General features: G+C 43.3%; 1 protein-coding gene across 6 annotated transcripts in view; it reads left to right on the forward strand.

The window, feature by feature from the left end:
* The window catches only part of PLSCR4 (phospholipid scramblase 4), a 67,619-nt gene extending 53,195 nt beyond the window's left edge, over nt 1-14,424 (forward strand). For all 6 annotated transcript variants that reach the window (XM_059688216.1, XM_059688219.1, XM_059688215.1 and 3 more), the window contains 5 exons: nt 1,115-1,157; nt 2,635-2,861; nt 8,903-9,064; nt 10,218-10,376; nt 12,373-14,424. In XM_059688216.1, the coding sequence (XP_059544199.1) occupies nt 1,115-1,157; nt 2,635-2,861; nt 8,903-9,064; nt 10,218-10,376; nt 12,373-12,417 (636 nt within the window). In that variant the 3' untranslated portion in view covers nt 12,418-14,424. The remainder of the gene's footprint in view (nt 1-1,114; nt 1,158-2,634; nt 2,862-8,902; nt 9,065-10,217; nt 10,377-12,372) is intronic.
* The last annotated feature ends 6,624 nt before the right edge of the window (nt 14,425-21,048 follow it).

Here is a 21,048-nt window from a genome sequence, read left to right on the forward strand (position 1 = left end):
AATTATATGTCACAAGGGGTGCATCAGGATTTTAGAGATGCTTAGGTGGGGCTTGGCTAAAAAAGGTTGGGAACCGCTGCTCTATACCCTCTTATAAACAATCACTACAAAACATTCATGTCAAGTTATAATTTTAATTGTTATTTATTAATCACATTGGTGTATTTTTCATTAATTAATGTATTCAACAAATATTTGGTGAAATGTAGCATTTCAGGCAGTGTTCTGGACTCAGGGATTTGGAATGGTCTAATGATCTTTATTATCTAAAATTATATTGATATAATCAGTCCATCCTCAAGGAGTTTTTTCTCTTCTGCCAGCATGTTCTTAAGTATAACTGACAATGGGCCCATTAAACTGTCTCTCTTTAGAGTGCTTCCTAAGTGAAATTAGACATTTTTTTAATTGTATTCTCAACCTCCCTGTTGAAGGGATCCCATCCCAGAAAGTTTCCTCTCCTTTGCTCTCATCCTGTCCATTCACGTGCTTCCTGTCCTCTCAGACCCTCCCAGAATTAAAGTGTACACCTAGGGAAGGTCTTAGTGTTTAATAGCTCAAGTAAGTGGAAATTAGTTTGTTAATCTCTCAGAAGTTCCTGGGAAATGTTATAAAATTGGACACTCCTGTATGGAGCAGAATCCACCCCGGCTGATTCACTCTCCCTAAGCCACTGAGAACATTTCTTTCTCTATGGCTGGTCTTTGTCAAAAGGTCCTGAAGTTCCTGTGCACTGCCAGTCTGAGTGGCATGCTGGAGAGACCACTGAGTAGGAACTAAGCTAGGGACAACCTGTATCAGCCCAGCTGCTTCTAATTCTGTTACTGTGGTGGGAGGTGATTTTCTGAAATTTTAGACAAGTGTACCAGTCTTTTACAGTGGAACTGGAGAAAAGTGTTTTTTCTATCTCCATAGCTCTAGTAACCACCTGGTCAGGTGCACATAAGCTGATTCCACTTGATCAAAATGTTTTTTATTCCATTCTATTTCAAAAATATATTTTGGTATCAATTGATCTATTTTAATACCTATCTCATCAGTTTCTTTTCTAATGCTGATTTGATTTAATAATGTTATTTCTAGCTCTCCTAATTGCTTTTTTTTATCCCAACAGTTGGACAACATACATGTTCTTCAGCATTTTGAACCTCTGGAAAGTATGTATAATTAGTTCAGTAGTGATTGGCAGTATTTGAACCAGGTGGAAATGCGCATTATCCAATGTCTATGTCCTTATTTATATTGACCACTTTTTAGTGATTCAAAGAGAAAATGATATCCTCTTTTCAGGAAAGTAATGAAAGTATTGTATAATTTTATATATGTATGCATCATATGTAAGTTTCAGACTTTGCAAAGATTTACATTTTATCTGGACAACTGCCCTGCCTTTACCCATCCCAGCTCCTCCATGTTAACTCCTCATGGATGAGCAAAATAAGGAACCAGAATCTAAATTAGTCAGGCACATCATAGTTAGCTAATCAGTGGCAGAGCTGCAAATCTGCTAAGTTCTAGCCCAATGTCTTATTCACTTATATGGTTATATAATTGTTTTCTGAATTCAAGTACTCTCAGAATATTGTTTCAATCTTTGCTTATGTGGGAAAGGTTTAAAAATTATTTTACACTGGACTTCTTAAAATAAGTGTTTCAAATTTTTAAAATTACTTGCTTATAAGGTACACAAATTATTTTAACATTCTAATAAATTATACATATTTTACCTGAAATTTTATCAAAGCTATTCTACTTTAAGCCCCAACAAGGACTTATTTTTTATTAAAGTACTAGGGGCCCAGTGCACAAAATTCGTGCACGGGGGTGGGGGGAGTCCCCTCAGCCCGACATGCACCCTCTATCATGTTCCGGGACCCCAGCTGCTCTGGGCCTAGGCGTGGGCCTACAGGCTAGGGGTGGCCTGGCTCCCAAGGATGCCTGTCCCGGGGACACAAGCCTTTTAGTGCCAGCGCGTGCGCAAGTGGTCGCAGAGCGAGAACCTCCGTCGGCGCCCACGCACGCACTCCAGTGGGGCGGGAGCTTCCCCGGCTTCCACGCACGTCGCCCCAACCCAGGCTCCCTGGTGCCTGCGTGCGTGTGCCAGCCAGGCAGGAGCTTCCACTGTATCTGCATGCACCACCCCGCCCCGGCTCCCCCGCACCCATGCTTGGGCAGGAACTTCCCCAGCATCGCCATGGCAACATGGGGGAAGTATCTGCCCCGCCCTTGGCTGCCTCGTCCCTGTGTATGCAAATTAACCCAACATCTTTGTTGGGTTAATTTGCATACCACTCATTGACCGGTGGGCGTGGCTTGTGGGCATCATGGAGGTCAATTTGCATGTTTCTCTTTTATTATATAGGATAGTTGACATGTAAATTATATTAGTTTCAGTTGTACAGCATAGTGATTCAACATGTATATTCCTTATGATGTGATCACCAGAATAAATTTAGTTATCTTCTGTCACCATACAAAGTTATTACAATATTATTGACTGTTTCCTATACTGTATATTACATCTCCATAACTTCATTTGTTTTTAATAATTGGAGGTTTATATCTCTTCTTCCCCTTTTTGAGAACCACTTAACTACTTCTAATGTAAGATGCTTTCATCATTTTATTTTTCAGTGATAACATGTTTTGAAACTAATAATAAATATGATATTAAAAACAACCTGGACCAGATGGTGTACATTGTAACCGAAGACACAGACGACTTTACCAGGAATGCTTACCGAACACTAAGGCCCTTTGTCCTCCGGGTCACTGACTTTATGGGCCGAGAAATCATGACAATGCAGAGACCCTTCAGATGCACCTGCTGTTGCTTCTGTTGTCCCTCCACAAGGCAAGAGGTTAGAGAATGGAAGTCTAATCCATTATTTCTTTCTGATCCAGCTATTCACACATGGCTGTGCTCTTTGCAAAACTACACTGGGGGGTTTTCACTGGCCCTGCCAGTCAGAATGCAGCAGGTCAGTGAGAAGGGAGGAAGCCAAATTTTCTCACCTAAGGCAAATCACAAAGAGCTTTTTCTTGGGTTTATGCTCTTTAGTGTTAATGGGTGGGTAAAGCAAAATTATTTATTTAGTGACCAGAATTCTATGAGCTGTGTCTACTGAATTAGAAGTTTACCTATCACCTAAAACAGGAGTCACACATTTACCTAAATGTCCCCAGATAAGGTATGCTAAATGTAAACATATCTATATATATATAAAAGCTTAAGCGAGCATTACGATTGAATGATCGGAACAACTGGTCAACCAGTCACTATGACGCGTGCTGACCACCAGGGGGCAGATGCTCAACACAGGAGCTTCCCTCTGGTGGTCAGTGCACTCCCATAGCCAACCGCCCATGGCCCCTCCCCCAGGCTAGCCAACCTCCCACAGCCCCTCTTCCCACCCTCTGGCTGGCCAGCCAACCTCCCACAGTCCCTCCAGTTGGCCAACCTCCTGTGATCCCTCCCCCCTGCCAGCTAGCCCCCCTGATAGGCCTCGATCGCCAGCTAGGCTGAGGGACCCCACCTATGCATGAATTTGTGCACCAGGCCTCTAATACTTTTAGAATTCGAAGGGCCTTTAGATACTTTTACTCTACCCATCACAACCTGTACCTGTTGGTGTGCCTGCTAATGGTGTACATGGTGAATGGTGGTGCTGGAACTAAAAAGCAGATATTCTGAGTTAGTTTGGTTACTGTTATACACCTGTTTAGTTCTAGGAAAGTTGTTTGCTACAGGGAAATAAAAGCAGTTTTAGAGAGAGGTCTAAGAGAACTTGAATTTCAGATATACCACCTACTTAAATCTGGACAATTTATTTAACATCTTTGAGCCTCAGTGTTGTACACTGGACAGAGCAATAGCCCCTTAATTACTGTGGTATTTAAATGATAAGTATAGCATTTACTATAGTAATTTATATACTACTAGAGGCCCGGTGCACAAAAATTTGTGCACTCAGGGTCGGGGTCCCTCAGTCCAGCCTGTGCCCTCTCGCAGTCTGGGACCCCTTGGGGGATGACCACCTGCTGGTTTAGGCCTGCACCCCGGGGGATTGGGCCTAAGCTGGCAATCAGACATCCCTCTGACAGCCTGGCAGCCCTTGGGGGATGTCCACTTGCCAGCGGGAAGCACACCTAAGCTGCAGTCAGACATCCTTAGCACTGCTGAGGCAGGGGAGGCTCCCTCCACCACTGCTGTCCTGGCAGCCATCAGCCTGGCTTGTCGCTGAGCAGAACTCCTGCCTGTGAGAGCGCACTGACCATCAGAGGGCAGCTCCTGCATTGAGCGTCTGCCCCCTGGTGGTCAGTGTGTGTCATAGTGACCAGTCATTCCCAGTCTTTCTGCTGTTAGGGTCAATTTGCATATTACCTTTTAACTATATAGGATAGAGGCCTGGTGCACGGGTGGGGGCCGGCTGGTTTGCTGTGAAGGGTGTCCCGGATCAGGGTGGAGGTCCTGTTTGGGTGAGGGGCTGATGGCTGTTTTCAGGCTGGCCACACCACCTTCAGGGTGGGGGTCCCCACTGGGGTACCTGGCCAGTCTGGGTGAGGGGCTGAGGACCGTTTTCAGGCTGGCCTGCGACTGAAGCTCCTAGCTTCACCTTTTTTTTTTTTTATTCTGGGATTTATTTACCTTCTATAATTGAAACTCTGTTGCCTTCACTGGTGCTCCCAGCTCTGAGGCTGTGGCTGGCTGAAAGCAGGTATCTGGGGTTTGTTTAGCTTCTATAATTGAAACTCTGTTGCTTTTGGAGATGTTGCTTTTGGAGCTCAGAGCCGGGCCATGGCAGGCGGGAACCTTGCTTCCTCCATCACTGGAGCAAGCAAACCTCCTGCTTGCTTCAGCTGCGTGGCTGCCGGCCGCCATCTTGGCTGGCAGTTAATTTGCATATCTTGCTGATTAGCCAATGGGAAGCATAGTGGAGGTACGGTTAATTACCCTTTTTGTCTTTTATTAGATAGGACTAGTGGCCCAGTGTACAAAATTTGTGCACGGGGCCGGGGGATAGGGCGGTGTCCCTCAGCCCGCCTGCACCCTCTCCAATCTGGGACCCCTCAGGGGATGTCTGACCCCTTGGGGGATGTCCGCCCACACTGACCTTCTCGTCCCCAACTGCCCCCCCCCTTGCCGGCCTGATCACCCCCAACTGCCACCTGCTGCCGTCCTGCTTGCCACCAACTGCCCCATTCTGCTGGCCTGATCGCCCCCAACAGCCTCCCCTTGCTGGCCTAATTGCCCATAACTGCCCCCACTGCCAGCCTGCTTGCCCACAACTGCCCCCCCTGCCAGCCTGATCACCCCCAACTGCCCTCCCTGGCCGGCCTGCTCACCCCCAACTGTGCCCCCCTGCTGGCCTGCTTGCCCCCAACTGCCCCCCCCCACTGGCTTAATTGCCGCCAACTGCCCTCCTCGGCCGGCCTGCTCTCTCCCAATTGCCCCCCTTGCCGGCCTCATGGTCCCCAATTCCCCCCCCCCCCCCCGCCGGCCTCATGGCCCCCAACTGCCCTCCTGGCTGGCCTGCTTGCCCCCAACTGCCCTCCTGGCCAACCTCATGGCTCCCAACTGCCCTTCCCTGCCAGCCTCATGGCCCCCAACTTCCCTCCACTGCCAGCCTACTCACCCCCAACTGCCCTCCCCTCCTGGCCTGATCGCCCCTAACTGCCTCTCCCTCAGCCCCGCCACCATGGCTGGAAGAATGTCTGAAAGATCTCCCGGTCTAATTAGCACATTAACCCTTTTATTAGTATAGATAGTCCTTTCTATGCATTCACTTTTAAAATTGAGATATTAATAGCACCTAGCTCATGGGATGATTATTTTGCAGATTAAATAGCAATAAATGTCAATTTCTTACAACAGTGCCTGACAAATATTATAGTGCTCAATGGATATTAACTACTGTTGTCAGATATCTTACTTTTTTATCATTTCTGTCACGTGTGTTTGTGTGTGTCTGTATATTTGAGTTGAATTTCCATCTCTTATCCTTAATGCTTTTATTTAGTAAGCATTGTTTGTTTTTGTTTGTTTTTTTAAATTTATGAGGTGGGCTTTGTAAATCAAAGCCTATAGGTCAGCGGTTCTCAACCTGTAGGTCGCAACCCCTTTGGCAGTCGAACGACCCTTTCACAGGGTGCCTAAGACCATCCTGCATACCAGATATTTACATTACGATTCATAACAGTAGCAACATTACAGTTATGAAGTAGCAACGAAAATAATTTTATGGTTGGGTCACAACATGAGGAACTGTATTTAAAGGGCCAGAAGGTTGAGAACCACTGCTATAGGTGCAGCCTTCCATGATTATGGTTATTCAGGATAGAGTAAAACAAATCAGTATTACAGCCTTAGTCCAGTATATGGAATTTTTGTCCCACAGCATTATCTAGATTTTTTTCTGATTTCGCCAGTTTGACATGTGCTTATGGGTACATGTGTGTGGTTTATCAGCTATATAGATTCCTGTATCCACCACCACAATTCAAATACCAAATAGTTTTATTACCATAAAAAACTCCTTTATAACCACACCTACCTCTTCTCTTCTCTTCAGCCCTAACCCCTAACAACCACTAATCTGTTCTCCATCTCTATAACTGTCACTTCAAGAATATCATAGAAATAGAATCATATAGTATGGAACCTTTAAGGACTGGCTTTTATCAACATAAGTTACCTTGAGGTTCATACAAGTTGTGACATGTATCAATAGTTCATTGCTTTTTATGGTTGAATGATATAGATTACTATAAAACTAATTTATTTGCATACAAATTTTTTTTTTTTATCTCAAGACAACTTAGAGCACAGTTCCAGGAAGCTATCAAATTTATGTTTGTATATGTGTGTGATTTTATATATATGAACAATAATATCTTAATTTGACAATTCATGAAGATGTGTAGTCTTGCCCTATGATGAGATGCAGGAGACCCAAAAGTCTTAAGAAAGTATATAAAACACCAGGAAAATCATCAGTAGAACTTTTCCTTTGGTCTTTTAACAAATAATTTAATTTTGTGACTCTTGTTATTATTAAACTAGAGGCCCAGTGCACGAAATTTGTGCATGGAGGGGGGGGGGGTTCTCTCAGCCCAGCCTGCACCCTCTCCAATTGGGGACCCCTTGAGGGATGTCCAACTGACAGTTTAGGCCAGAACCCTGTGGAATCGGGCCTAAACCAGAAGTCAGACATCCCTCTCGCAATCTGGGATGCCTAGCTCCTATCTGCTCACCTGCCTGCCAGCCTGATCACCCCTAACTGCCCTCCCCTGCTGGCATGATCTCGCCCCCAACTGCCCTTCTCTGCTGGCCAATTTGGTTCTGATTGGTTGGTTTCTATGCCAGTCAGCATCAAAAGCTCTGCCTCCTAGACAGCCATTGGCTCTTCACAGCACCCAGATTTGGTTCTGATTGGTCATTTCCTATGCCACTCAGCATCTCTGGGCCTATCTCCGGGCCTGATCAGAGAGGCAGGGCAGAACAGCAGCCCCCGCAGAGGCTGCAAGAGAAAGAAAGGCCTGGCTGCTGGTGGAGCCCGGAAAGAAAGAGGGAGAGAAAGAGAGAGGCAATTAATGATCAATAGCTGCCACTGAGGCTGCGGATCAGACCCTGCCTCTCTCTCTGGGTCTCAGCCCTCTGGGCAGTCAGTGCTGGGTCACCAGGCTGCAGTGGGGCAGTCAGTGCTGGGTTGCCCCAACGCAGCACTGACTGAAGGACTTCCGGGTTGGTCAGCCTTCGGTCGTGATCGTTCATTACGATCCTGGGCTTTTATATATTAGGATAGTAGAGGCCCGGTGCACAAAATTCGTGCATGGGTGTGTGTGCCTCAGCCCGACCTGCATCCTCTCCAATCTGGGACATCCCTCTCACAATCCAGGACTGCTGGCTCATAACTGCTCACCTGCCTGCCTTCCTGATTACCCCTAACCGCTTCTGCCTGCCAGTGTGATTGCCCCCTAACCACTCCCCTGCCGGCCTGATTGATGCCTAACCGCTCCCCTGCCAGTCTGATCGCCCCCCAAGCTGCCCTCCCCTTCCGGCCCAATTGCCCCAAAACTGCCCTTCTATGCTGGCCTGATGGCCCCAACTGCCCTCCCCTACTGGCCTGGTCGCCCCCAACTGCCTTCCCCTCGAACCTGGTTGCCCCCAACTGCCCTCCCCTGCTGGCCTGATTGCCCACAACTGCCCTTCCCTGTCGGCCATCTTGTGATGATGTGAGGGTGCCGCCGACCACCTAGGCTTTTATTAGTATAGATGAAGTTCTTAGTTCTTCCCAAAGGAATACTATAAAGATAATTAGCTGAAAGACAGTATTGGACAACATTAAAACTCCTTTTAAAATGGTTTTATATACCCATAACACATTCTGTTGCTTTCCCAACATACAGGCTTCAGAATGATTCTTTTCTGGTTTGTTTTCTTCAATAATTGTCATGTCTGATATGTAAATCTAAGAAGTTGGTTTGATACTGTTTCTGTGTATTCTGCCATAAGATGTAAGACACCTAGATAAGACACATGATCTTTGTTAAAGCACATAAAGCAGCATGAGCATTAGCATGTTTACACAAGTCCCCTTGTCTTCAAGTTCTATGAGGTTGACTTGGGGGAGCCCAGAGAGATGCTACATATACAGCTGAGGACACCGAGCTTAGAGAACTGGCCATTATACAGTTAGTAACTTTGTCTCAGAGGGAATCATGACCTCATTTCTCAAGGCTGTTCACTAAAATACAAGCCTAAGAAATAGCCAGGTAAAGTGGAAGACAGTTCAGAGTAACAATTCCCCAGTCCACAAATGGATTAAGGATACATCTGGGTTTTGTGTATGTGTATTTATATGTATATAACATCCTCCCCTCTGTCATGCTTCACTTGCAGCTAGAGGTGCAGTGTCCTCCTGGCATCACCATTGGCTTTGTTATGGACCACTGGAACCTGTGCCGGGCGGTGTACAGCATCCAAAATGAGAAGAAAGAAAATGTGCTGAGCATTCGTGGGCCATGCTCAACCTATGGCTGTGGCTCAGATTCTGTGTTTGAGGTAAACAAATATAAAAATAATGTTTCTTCTATTTTTTCTGCGTGTACTAACACAGTTCAGAATGATTTGGTTTAGATCATTTTTCATGTGAATCAATAAATTAGTATGAGGAGTTAACTGGTTGACATTATGTGATTTTCAAATTATTGTTACTGGATTGATTAATGTTTTCTAAAATGTAAGATCTTTTAAAATGATTTTAGTGTTTTGTAAAGATAAGAGAAACCATTAAAACATTAATCCTGAGAGTAAGTAGCCTGACATACATCTATTTAATTCTTGGTTGTATTTAATTAACTGTTTTTTACGAAAGATTTCCAGGATCAGAAAATATGTCCTGAGGAATGAAAGTGCCCACCTTCTCACAGAACCTGTGGCCCCCGAGGCTATGCATGTTGCTTATTTGCAGAATAGAAGTTTGTGTCCTCAGGAAACAGGACAATGCTGATAACATAGATAAAACTCATAGCTGTAACATTTTCTCAGGAAAAAGAAAAATCCTTTTGTTTTGCCTTTATGGATACAAAATGATTGCATATAATCCTGTGAATCTGACAAAAGAGATGCCTAGAAATATTTCATGAGCTTCTAGGAATCCTTTCTGAATGCCTTGTAATTCAGCAAGGCTCATCATCTAAAATTGCTCCTTCTAGTATTGCCCATGACACCCAATAACTTCTCTTAGTTCTCAGTTTACTTTACCATGTCATCAAGCATTGCTTATTTTTTAAAAGACCATGTGGAGAAATAGAAAATATAGATAAGCTAGATTTCAGGGTCAGGCTGTGTGGAATCATTCTGATCACTGAAAGTCAGTGTCTGACTGTTTTCCCTCTGGCAAGTGCCAGTGTTCCCCTTATGGAAGCTGAAGTCCTTTGGGATCCTGGCATAATTTAAGATTGATTTGTTTGGCACACATAAGTTTAAGTGTTTATATGGAGTTTGTGAAGTGCACAGAGCCATGCCTCATGTGTTTCCGTAGACTAGATTCTAATCCCTAATTCCCACCCTTTGCTATATGGAGAACTTCAAAAAAATCAGTTCAAGTCATACCTCCCTAATAACTCATTTGAAGATGAAGAAAGAGCATTGGCCTGAGAAGTATAAGATATACAATATTAGTTACCATAAAGTCTAATTCTTATCTTCCTAGGTAAAAGCCATCGATGGTGTCTCTAACATCGGCAGTATTATTAGAAAGTGGAATGGTTTAATGTCAGCCATGGGCAATGCTGACCACTTTGACATTCACTTCCCATTAGACCTGGATGTGAAGATGAAAGCTATGATTTTTGGAGCTTGCTTCCTCATTGTAAGTCTTTTGCTTTTGAGTTATCTTGAGAGAATTATTCTTTCTGATAAGAAGCAGGGTAGTAGAAAGGCAATAGCTTTGAAACTAGACCAAGTTCTGTCTCTACCACTTATTAGTTACACTAGAGGCCTGTTGCAGGAAGATTCCTGCAAGAATAGGGCTTCCTCGGGCCTATTCCTGCAAGAATAGGGCTTCCTGAGACCGGAGTGAAGCAGAGAAGGGAGCGAAGCACACAGGGGCTGGCTTCGCTCCCTTCCCCGCCGCCTCGCTCCCTCCCTTCTCCACCACTTTGCTCCCTCCCGTGTCTGCTACCTGAGCTCTGCACCTATCTCTGCTACCTCCGATCTGTTCCCTTCTCCGCTTCTTGGCTCCCTTCTGCAGTGCTTGGCTTCCTTCTACACTGTCTTCAGTCTTCGCTGGGCACCTGTGTATGCAAATTAACCACCATCTTTGTTGGGTTAATTTGCATACTCTTCTGATTGGCTGGTGGGTGTAGTGAAGGTACAGTCAATTAGCATCTTTGTCTTTTATTAGTGTAGATGTTTTGTAAAGTGTTTATACTTGCAAGCCTCAATCTCCTTGTCTATAAAATGAATATAAAAATACTTCTATTTTCAAGGTTATAAATGTTAACTACCATATGAATAAAGGGGCAAGAGAGTGCTTGGAAGGTATTAGGCATGTTATTAATTATTTTTATTACTTAAAAAAAACCTATCTGCCCTAGTCAGTTTCGCTCAGTGGATAGAGCATCAGCCTGGGGACTAAAGGGTCCCACGTTCGATTCTGGTCAAGGGCACATGCCCAGGTTGCAGGCTAGATCCCTAGTATGGGGCGTGGAGGAGGCAGCTGATCAATGATTCTCTCGCATCATTGATATTTCTATCTCTCTCTCCCTCTCCCTTTCTCACTGAAATCAATAATATATATATATATATATATATATACACACACACACACACACACTAGAGGCCCGATGCACAAAATTTGTGCAAGAGTAGGCCTTCCTTCCCTCGGCTGCCAGCACCGGCTTCCCTCTGGCACCCGGAACCCAGGCTCCTCTTGGAACCCCAACTTCCTCCAGAAGGTCGTACAGAACGACACTTTTATTATTATAGATAGACGAGTAGCCTAGTGCACGAAATTCGTGCACGGGGGTGGGGTGTCCCTCAGCCGGGCCTGCACCCTCTCCAATCTGGGACCCCTCGGGGGATGTCCGACTCACAATCCAGGACCACTGGCTTCTAACTGCTTACCTGCTGACTGCCTGATTACCCCTAACCATTCTGCCTGCTAGCCTGCTCGCCCCCAACTGCCCCCCCCCCACTGTCCTGATCACCCCCAACTGCCCTCCCCTCCTGGCCTGATCACCCCTAACCGCCTCTGCCTCAGCCCCACCACCATGGCTTTGTCCAGAAGGTCTCCTGGTCTAATTAGCATATTATCCTTTTATTAGTATAGATATTTTTTAAAGCCTATCCTGTGACTTCTTAACGAAATAAAATAACTCTAAAGCTGATGTCCTTTTTCTCCACCTCACTGTCTCTCTGTCAGTGTACTGCTTGGTGTTACACTGTCTTTAGATTTATTAGGTGCAGTCCCCTTGCTGTATTTCTGACTAATTAGTGGTTAATAGTCATAAGTAAAGCATAGAAATAAAATTGATAATATTTACACAAAATATCTCACTAATATATTGCATTTGGTATATTTAGCATATTTAATATTGATTATCAAGTTTTTTTCCTTTAACAATAAAAATTTAATTAGTATTCCAAATGGAGAACATATTGGCTAACAACAGTTTTAAGTATGTAATTGCTGCTCTTTATATTAAGTCCTCTTTATAAAGATTTATCAGATTTCTTAACTGGTCTGGGAGGATTGCCAGATAAATTATAAAGGATAATATTTTATGCATTACATCAAATTATTTATGTATTTATATACATAATGCTCTCTCTCCCTCTCTCTCTCTCTCTTTTTCCAATTTCAGGACTTCATGTATTTTGAAAGATCACCACAACATTCATCAAGATAGATGGACAAAGAAAATCAGCAGTTAATGGTTTTTTAAAAGTTAGAAAAGTTGGATTGGGCTTACAGTCAACCCTCAATTATTTGCAAATATATTTACCTGCTTTTGCAGATTACTTTTATTTCATGTTAGCTCTGACAGGCAGCCTGAGAGTGTAAGAACACAGTCTAATGTGCATTTCAGTTGAGAATCTGTCTCGTTGTCTACTTGTTAAACTAGGAGTTCATCCTGAAAAAGCTTTGACTCATTAACCCAGTAAATGTAGATATGATGAGCTGGAAAACACTTGAATATAAGATAGGGGAAAATGAATCCCAGAGTTCTCACATTAATAGCTAATGTTCATCAACATATCCTCTCACCAACGACAAATTTGACTCAAGGTGAAAAGAACAATATTCTTCATCTTTAAAAACAAAAGGCAGGCAGGCAGAAGTATTCTATTTTATTGTACAAGGAACATTTTACCTGTGCTAATGTATCAACGCCTCATTTTGCAAAATTTATAAAAGTTTCAATGGAAAACTTGATTTCAATATCAAATAAAACTTTTTTATCATAATGTTTATGTTTTCCATGCCTGTCCCCTTGTTCATGGACAGTCAAAGAACTGCCTTATACCAGGTGTACCAGTTAATAATGCAGATTTTTTTCCCTAGATGGAGTTAAACATATGTTGATATATATATATGCGATTTGATATGTATGCTATTTTGTTGTATTGACAGCAAGCTTCAAAACTTCATGTCAAATTTGCTGACGGTATTAACATCATAGATATATTTATGCTTAAAATGTGGAATTTCATGCCAAAAAAAAGAGAGCATTTGTGGGAAATTTTAATTCATTACTTTATTTTGAAGAAAAGTGCCACTGAAAGTTATTGTATACTTTGGGAAGCTTATAGTGAAACATGCTTCATCTCAAGATACTTGTGAACGCTGGTTTAAATGCTTTAAAAGTGATGATTTCGATGTGAAAGACAAAGAACGTTCAGGTCAACTGAAAAAGTTTGAAGACCAATAATTACAAGCATTATTGGATGAAGATGCATGTCAAACTCAAAAACAACTTGCAGAAAGATTAAACGTTGCTCAGCAAACAATTTCCGATCATTTACAAGCAATGGGAAAGATTTTAAAGGAAGGAAAATAGGTGCCACATCAACTGTACGAAAGACAAATGGAAAATTGAAAAGTCATCAGTAAAATGTTGCTTCAAGGGCATGAAAGAAAGTCTTTTTTGCGTCGAATTGTGACTGGTGATGAAAAGTGGATTTATTTTGAGAATCCCAAATGCATAAATTCATGGGTTGACCCTGGTCAACCATCAACATTGACTGCAAGGCCAAATTACTTCAGAAAGAAGACAATGCTCTGTGTTTGGTGGGATAAGGAAGGTGTGTATTGTGAGCTTCTAAAACCAGGTGAAACCATTAATACTGATCGCTACTGACAACAAATAATCAATTTGAACCACGCTTTGATCGTGAAATGACCAGAATGTGCCAGAAGACAAGGCAAAGTAATTTTGCTTCATGATAACGCACCATCGCACACTTCAAAATCAGTTAAAGACACGTTAAAAGATCTTGCCTGTGAAGTATTAACCCACCTGCTGTATTAATCAGACCTTGCTCCTTCAGATTACACTTGTTCGTATCAATGGCACAAGCAGTTTCTAAGCAGCATTTCAAAATGTATGAAGAAGTGGAAAATTGTGTCTCTGAATGGTTTGCCTCAAAACAAGGAAAGTTCTATTGGGACAGTATCCACAAATTACCTGAAAGATGGGGGAAATGTGTAGCTAGCTATGGACATTACTTTGAATAAAGCACTTTTGATGTTTCTCTGAAATTATCATGTTTTCTTTGATTACAAAATTCGCTATTATTAACCAGTACACCTGGTATATGAAGACAAGGTCAGACTATCAGGAAAAAAGGTGACCAGGACCACAGCCACTCTAGATATCTTAGCAATTTAGAGATATTGGTGCCCTTATAAAAAGCTTGCGTTTAATACATTTAACCTCTTTTGGTCACAGATGCCTTTTATATAAAATATTCTCAGCCAAATCTCTAAGATTGCCTATTGAACCTTTGTATCTCCTTTGCTGTAAAAAAGAGGAGATAACTTTTTTCTTTTAAGAAGATCCCTGATAAAAAAAAATGTGCTGTTTGTATGGCAAGAGTTGGAGTTTTGTTTTCAAATTTTAAAATGTGACAATGTGAGTAGCACTTTGTAAAAGCAAGAACTATAAATTTTGACACTGCTTACTATTGCTTTGCTGCTTTTTTAAGTAATAGATAAATTTGTATCTATGCAAAGATAATGAAACAAACTTTCTACAGATTATGTAGGATGAGTACAGATTATATAAGATCAATTTAGTTAAAGTATAAATTGTACTTGTTTGTATTAACTAATTAACAACATACTATATCAATGACTATACTGTGACAAATGCGCTTGCTTTTATTGCACTTTAGCAGCCTATCTGGACATGGACTGTGTGTCTTTTTAACACAACCAGTACATTGAATGGAACGTGTTCTTCTGCTTCTTATTAAAAATAATAATAATAAGCTGAGTGCTCTTAGGTTTGGTTATTCTGAGATGAGGGCATTTACCCACACTTCTTAATGAAGTGAAAGAAAGCTGCCTCAGTTTTTAATTATATTCATCTTTTCATGGCAAAAATTGTCTACTCAGTTTCTTGTAATGTTCATTTTTATGCATGACTGCTAGCTTTAAAAAAATGGAAAAACTGCTGCTTTCTAAAATACTAATTACCTTGTATTTGAAAATGTAGTTGTACTCTTACACATATATATTATTCCTTATAATAATGTCTAATATTTTCTATAGAAAATAAAATTATATTCAGAAAATTTATATAAACTTTCATTTTTATTTGCTTATACCCCATTTCAGGACCTGCTCTATAATACTAAAAAAAAATTATTTTTATCATATGACATTTTAAATTTTTGTTCAAAGTTTTTGTGGTATTAACTTGTATCTTGCAGTTATGATAATTCCTCTTTCTTTAAGGAAGAATGTCATATTTTATACTACAGTTCATATTTTTATGAATTAATTACCCCAATGTGATGGTATTTGGAGGTAGGCACTTTGGGGAAGGAATAGGCCAGCACCTTGCTCTTGGGCTTACTAGCCTCCAGAACTGTGAGAAATAAAAGTTTGTTGTTTAAGCCATCAGTCTACAGTATTTTTGTAACAGCATCCCAAATAGGAGTTTGGTACTGAGAAGGGAGGTGATGCTATAAAAAATACCCACAGGAAGATGATACGTGGTAGAAAGTTTTATTTGCATGGAATTATATCCCTTGATTTTCAAAGTCCCATTTCCTTTAAATCAAATCTGGAAAACGTGCAGCTGGGGATTGAGCAGAGCTAAAAGTAAAGCCAGTGTCCAGAATTTCCATTCTGTGGTGGAGTTGAGTCCAGCAGGGCATCAGACTAATTTAGTTCATCGGTTTCTTGTATGTGGGGTCCATATGGCTGTGGACCATGTGGGTGAATGCAGGGGAGCACACCACCTACAACAAGAGAGCCAGGAGCACAAGAGGGCCAACAGAGGGAATTCCCTTTCTTTAGGAGCTTATGTACCTCAGATTTCCCACCCTTGCAGTGGCCAAGCCTATTCTGGCCAATGACCTGCTCCCACTGGGCATTCATCTATTCTTCCTTTGTCCAGTCCCTTCCCCTGGGATCTGTGGCAAACAGACCTGTAAAGTGTCAAATGCTTTCTAACACAAATGGCATGCCTATATTATATGGCCTTTCCTTTGCTCCTTTTCTGTTATTTAATTAATAACTGAATTAATTACAATGGTGTCAATTTTACCCTCCTCTCCACTATTTCCCCTTATCAATAATTATTTTATTGAGCATCCATTAATTCATTGCTGAACTATTGGCCTGGAGGTCAATTCCTCCCAGTGACACCAACAGCAATCAAGGCTCAGCTATAATGAGACTGTGAACGCAGCCCACAAAGGAGCATACCTAGAGTACCCAGCTCAGGTTACTGGGAGGCTGAGCCACTGGGCCCTACAGAATACTACTACACAAGGCCACTCTACCAATTCCAGGAGACATAGCAGCTCTACCACAGGTTGAGAACCGCTGCTCTAGCATACAGGAGACCCTTCATCCCCTGACCCTTGCTGGCTATACTTCTCAAGTGCCTTTGTTTCCTCATCTTTAAAGTGGGAAATAAATGATCCATCTTGATATTGTGAGGATTAAATAAGTTAACAGGAACAAAGCACTTAGCACAGTACCTGGCCCACAGGACCACACTCAGTACGATGGAAACAGAGGTCCAAGAGAGAGAAGATTGAAGAAGCTGTGCTGCTGGCTTTAAAGAAGGAGGAAGGGGCCATGAGCCAAGGAATAATATCCAATCTCCAAAATCGGGGAAGGACAAGGAGTCTTCAGATATAACGTAGATAGATTTTAGCCTTGTAAAACCCAATTTCAGACTTCTAACCCCCAAAACTGTAACAATGGAATTTGTGGTCATTTGTTACAACACCAAGGAAACTGATATAAATGCTATTATACTGCCTGATACAGAGCAGAAGCTAAATAAATTTGAGAAATTATTCTTACTCCTTATCAGGCCCTGGAAGGCCATGTACCCAGGGCCTTTGCATATGCTATCCCTCCACTTTGAAAACGCTTCCTTCTTTTTTCTGTCTGGCAAGATATTTCTTACTATTTTTATAACACTACTAGGGGCCCGGTGCACGAAATTCGTGCACTGGGTGTGTGTGGGGAGGGGAGTGTCCCTCAGCCCAGCCTGCCCCCTCTCACATACTGGGAGCCCTCAGGCGTTGACCCCCATCACCCTCCAATCGCAGGATCGGCCCCTTGCCCAGGCCTGATGCCTCGGCCAGAGGCGTAGACCCCCATCACCCTCCGATCACCTGATCGGCGCCTTGCCGAGGCCTGACGCCTCCGCCAGAGGTGTCAGGCTTGGACAGGGGACCCCCATCTCCCCCTGATCACTGGCTCTGGCCCCCGCCCAGGCCTGAGGCCTCTGGCCCAGGAATCATGCCTGGGCAGGGGACCCCCATCTCCCTCTGATTGCTTGCTCCACCCCCCGCCCAAGCCTAATGCCTCTGACCCAGGCTTCAGGCCTGGGCAAGGGGACCATCATATCCCCCCAATCCCCGGCTCCGCCCCCCACCCAGGCCTGATGCCTCGGCCAGAGGAGTTGACCCTCATCACCCTCCGATCACCAATCACCGGATCGGCCCCTTGACCAGGCCTGAGGCCTCCAGCAGAGGTGTCAGACCTGGGCAGGGGACCCCCAGCTCCCTGCGGTTGCAGGCTCTGCCCCTGCCCAGGCCTAATGCCTCTGGCCTAGGTGTCCGGCCCGGGCAGCGGGGACCCACAGCTGCAGCGGCCCCACGATCGTGGGCTTCGCTTTAGGCCCAGGCAAGGGACCCCTAGCTCCCGGGACTGCCAGCTTCGATCGTGCCCAGCTCCCATCGCTGGCTCCACCCCTACTTCCTGCTATCACTGGCCAGGGCGGCAAAGGCACCTGATTCTCCGATCATGGCTGGGGGGCAGGGCAAAGGCGGCCCCAGGGCCGCCTTTGCCCTGCCCCCCAGCTCTTAGCTCCCCCCCTGCGTTTCCGATCACTGTCAGTGGCAGGGGGCTTCTTCCTGCTTTCCCTTTCGCCTCCCTGCATTGTGCCTACATATGCAAATTAGCCGCCATCTTGTTGGCAGTTAACTGCCAATCATAGTTGGCAGTTAACTGCCAATCATAGTTGGCAGTTAATTTGCATATAGCCTTGATTAGCCAATGAAAAGGGTATCGTCGTACGCCAATTACCATTTTTGTCTTTTATTAGATAGGATTCTCTAATATCTCTGAGCTTTTAAGTTTTCTCCCAGCCCTGAGAGTAAAGTTCATTGTCTCTTCACAGATTGTATTTATTTTGGTGATTTTTTTTTTCTCAACTCCATCACTGGACTGTGAGGTTGTTTGTAGCTCAGGTTAAATGCATCCACTGCAGGACACTCAGGCAGTGATTCTGCTTGGATGAGTAAATGAATGAGAGAATGAGTGAGTGATTGAGGCCATGAAGGATTGGTGGGATTTGGACAGCCAGTGGTGTTGGCATTTCCAAAGCCAGAAATGGGTTGAGATGATGACACAAATTCCACAAAGCCATTCATTTCCTTACTGTGGTTCAGCATTGCATACTGAACTATGGGGTTGAGAACTAGAGACAGTTTGCACTACAGAGAGCACCAATATAAAAGGTTAAAAAGCCAATAAAAATATTTTTAAGGAACTTCTAATTTAGAATAGTTTGGGAGTTACAGGAAGTTGCAAAGATAGTAAACAGAGTTACCCCTACTGTCAATGTCTCACATTAGTACATTTGTCACAACTAATGATTCATATTCTTCATATATTAATATGCTATTTTTAAGTAAACAAAATATTTTATATAGACTTTCTTGGTATTCCCCAGATGCCCCTTTTCTGTTTCAAGACCCCATTCAGAACACCACATCACATCTAGCATTTGGTTCTCTGGACTGTGAGTTTCTTAGACTTTCTTTGTTTTGGATGACCTTGATATTTGAGGAGTACTCCTCAGGCATTTTGTAGGACGACCTTCAGCTTGGGTTTTCCTGAAGTTCTTCCTATAATTAGACTGTGGTTCTTTTGAGGGGAAAATACCACAGAGGTGAAGTGCCCTTCTGATCACAATCCTAGCAAGATCTGTGCTCTCAATGTGACATACTGTTTGCCAGGTCTCTCCTTAGAAAGTTGTTATTTTTCTACTTTCCATATTGTACTCTTTGGAAGGAAGTCACTAAGCATTGTCCTCCCTTAAGGGGAGTTATATACCACTCTTTAATGAGGAATAGCTAAGATAAATTATCTAGAATTATTAAAAAAAAAAAAGTGTGGTGGGAATGCAGACTGGTGCAGCAATTGTGGAAAACAGTATGGAGTTTCCTCAAAAAATTAAAAACAGAACTCCCATTTGACCCAGTAATTCCACTCCTACAAATATATTCCAAGAAATCAGAAACACCAACTAGAAAGAATATATGCACCCCTATGTTCATAGCAGCACAATTTATAATAGCTAAGATTTGGAAACACCCTAAGTGCCCATCAGCAGGTGAGTGGATAAAAAAAAAAAAAAACTGTGGTTCATTTACACAGTGGAATATCATGCTGCTGTAAGAAAGAAATAACTCTTACCATTTGCTACAGCATGGATGGACCTGGAGAGTATTATGCTAAGCAGAATAAGCCAATTGGAGAAAGATATAAGTATCACATGTTCTCACTCATTTGTAGAATATAATAAACAACATAAACTGATGAGCAAAAATAGATCCAGAGACAGAGAAGCGTGGAACAGACCATCAAACCTCAGAGGAAAGGCAAGGCAGGGTGGGAAGGGTGTGCAGCGGTAAGAGATCAACCAAAAGACTTGTATGCATGCCTATTAGCATAATCAATAGACACAGACAATTGGCAGGGGGGTGGCCTGTGCTGGGAGGTAGGAGAGGGTTTGGAGAGGTCAATGGGGGGAAAAAGAGATATATGTAATACTAGAGGTCTGGTTCATGAATTCTTGCACGGGCGGGGTCCCTCGGCCTGGGCAGCAATTGGAGCTAATAGGGGCCGTGGGAGGTTGGCCAGGGAGAGGGGCTGCAGGTTGGCCAGTGGGGGGAGGGGCCACGAGAAGTTGGCTAGCAGGGGCCAGGCGCCACAGGAGGTTCTGATTGGGGCCATCTAGGCCAGCCAGCTGTGGGGAGGGGCCATGGCGGGTTGGCCAGCTGACACTATCGGGGCAGATCGGGGCCAGCCAGCTGGGGGGAGGGACCGCAGGAGGTTGGTCGGCCATGGGAGGTTGGCTGTGGGAGCACACTGATCACCAGGGGGCAGCTCCTGTGTTGATCATCTGCCCCCTGGTGGTCAGTGCACATCATAGCGACCAGTTGTTCGGTCATTCAGTCACTTAGGCTTTTATGTATATAGATTTTTAACAATAAGGACATTAAAAATAAATAAATAAATAAATAAATAAATAATAAATAAATAAAACTAGCAGATTGAACTTGAAAAAAAAGTGTGGTGAAGGCCTGGGGTGAGGCAGGGTTGAGAGGAGCGGGTCAAAGGAGGGGAAACTAGGGGGCATCTTTACAATATACTGTCAACAATAAAATAGAAAAGCAGTAATAGTAAGAAGTAGATGGAGTGCTAAGGAATCTTTTCCTCCTTCTGTAATTGTGATGAAGAAAAACAAAGATTAGATAAAAGGTGAGAAATATGAAAGCTCTTGGAAAAGGAAGGGTAGAACAAAGTTTCCCAGTCACACGGTTTCACCTGGAATCTGGTCAGGCAGCCTACTGTTCTAACTCCATGTTCCTAGTTGTTCAGAATGAGTTTTTGGTGAGTATTCACTGGTATGTGTGTTGGAGGTGGGGTAGGTGCTACGGTTGTGGTGATGGTGATGGCTCTGCACATAATATCTAAACAAAAAGTAAATAGCAAATTCTAAAAACATTAGTAATTAGCCTAATGGTTGTCCATTAGATTTTCTTGTAATTATTAG

This window comes from Myotis daubentonii, chromosome 3, assembly GCF_963259705.1.
Source record: "Myotis daubentonii chromosome 3, mMyoDau2.1, whole genome shotgun sequence".
Classification (NCBI taxonomy): domain Eukaryota; kingdom Metazoa; phylum Chordata; class Mammalia; order Chiroptera; family Vespertilionidae; genus Myotis; species Myotis daubentonii.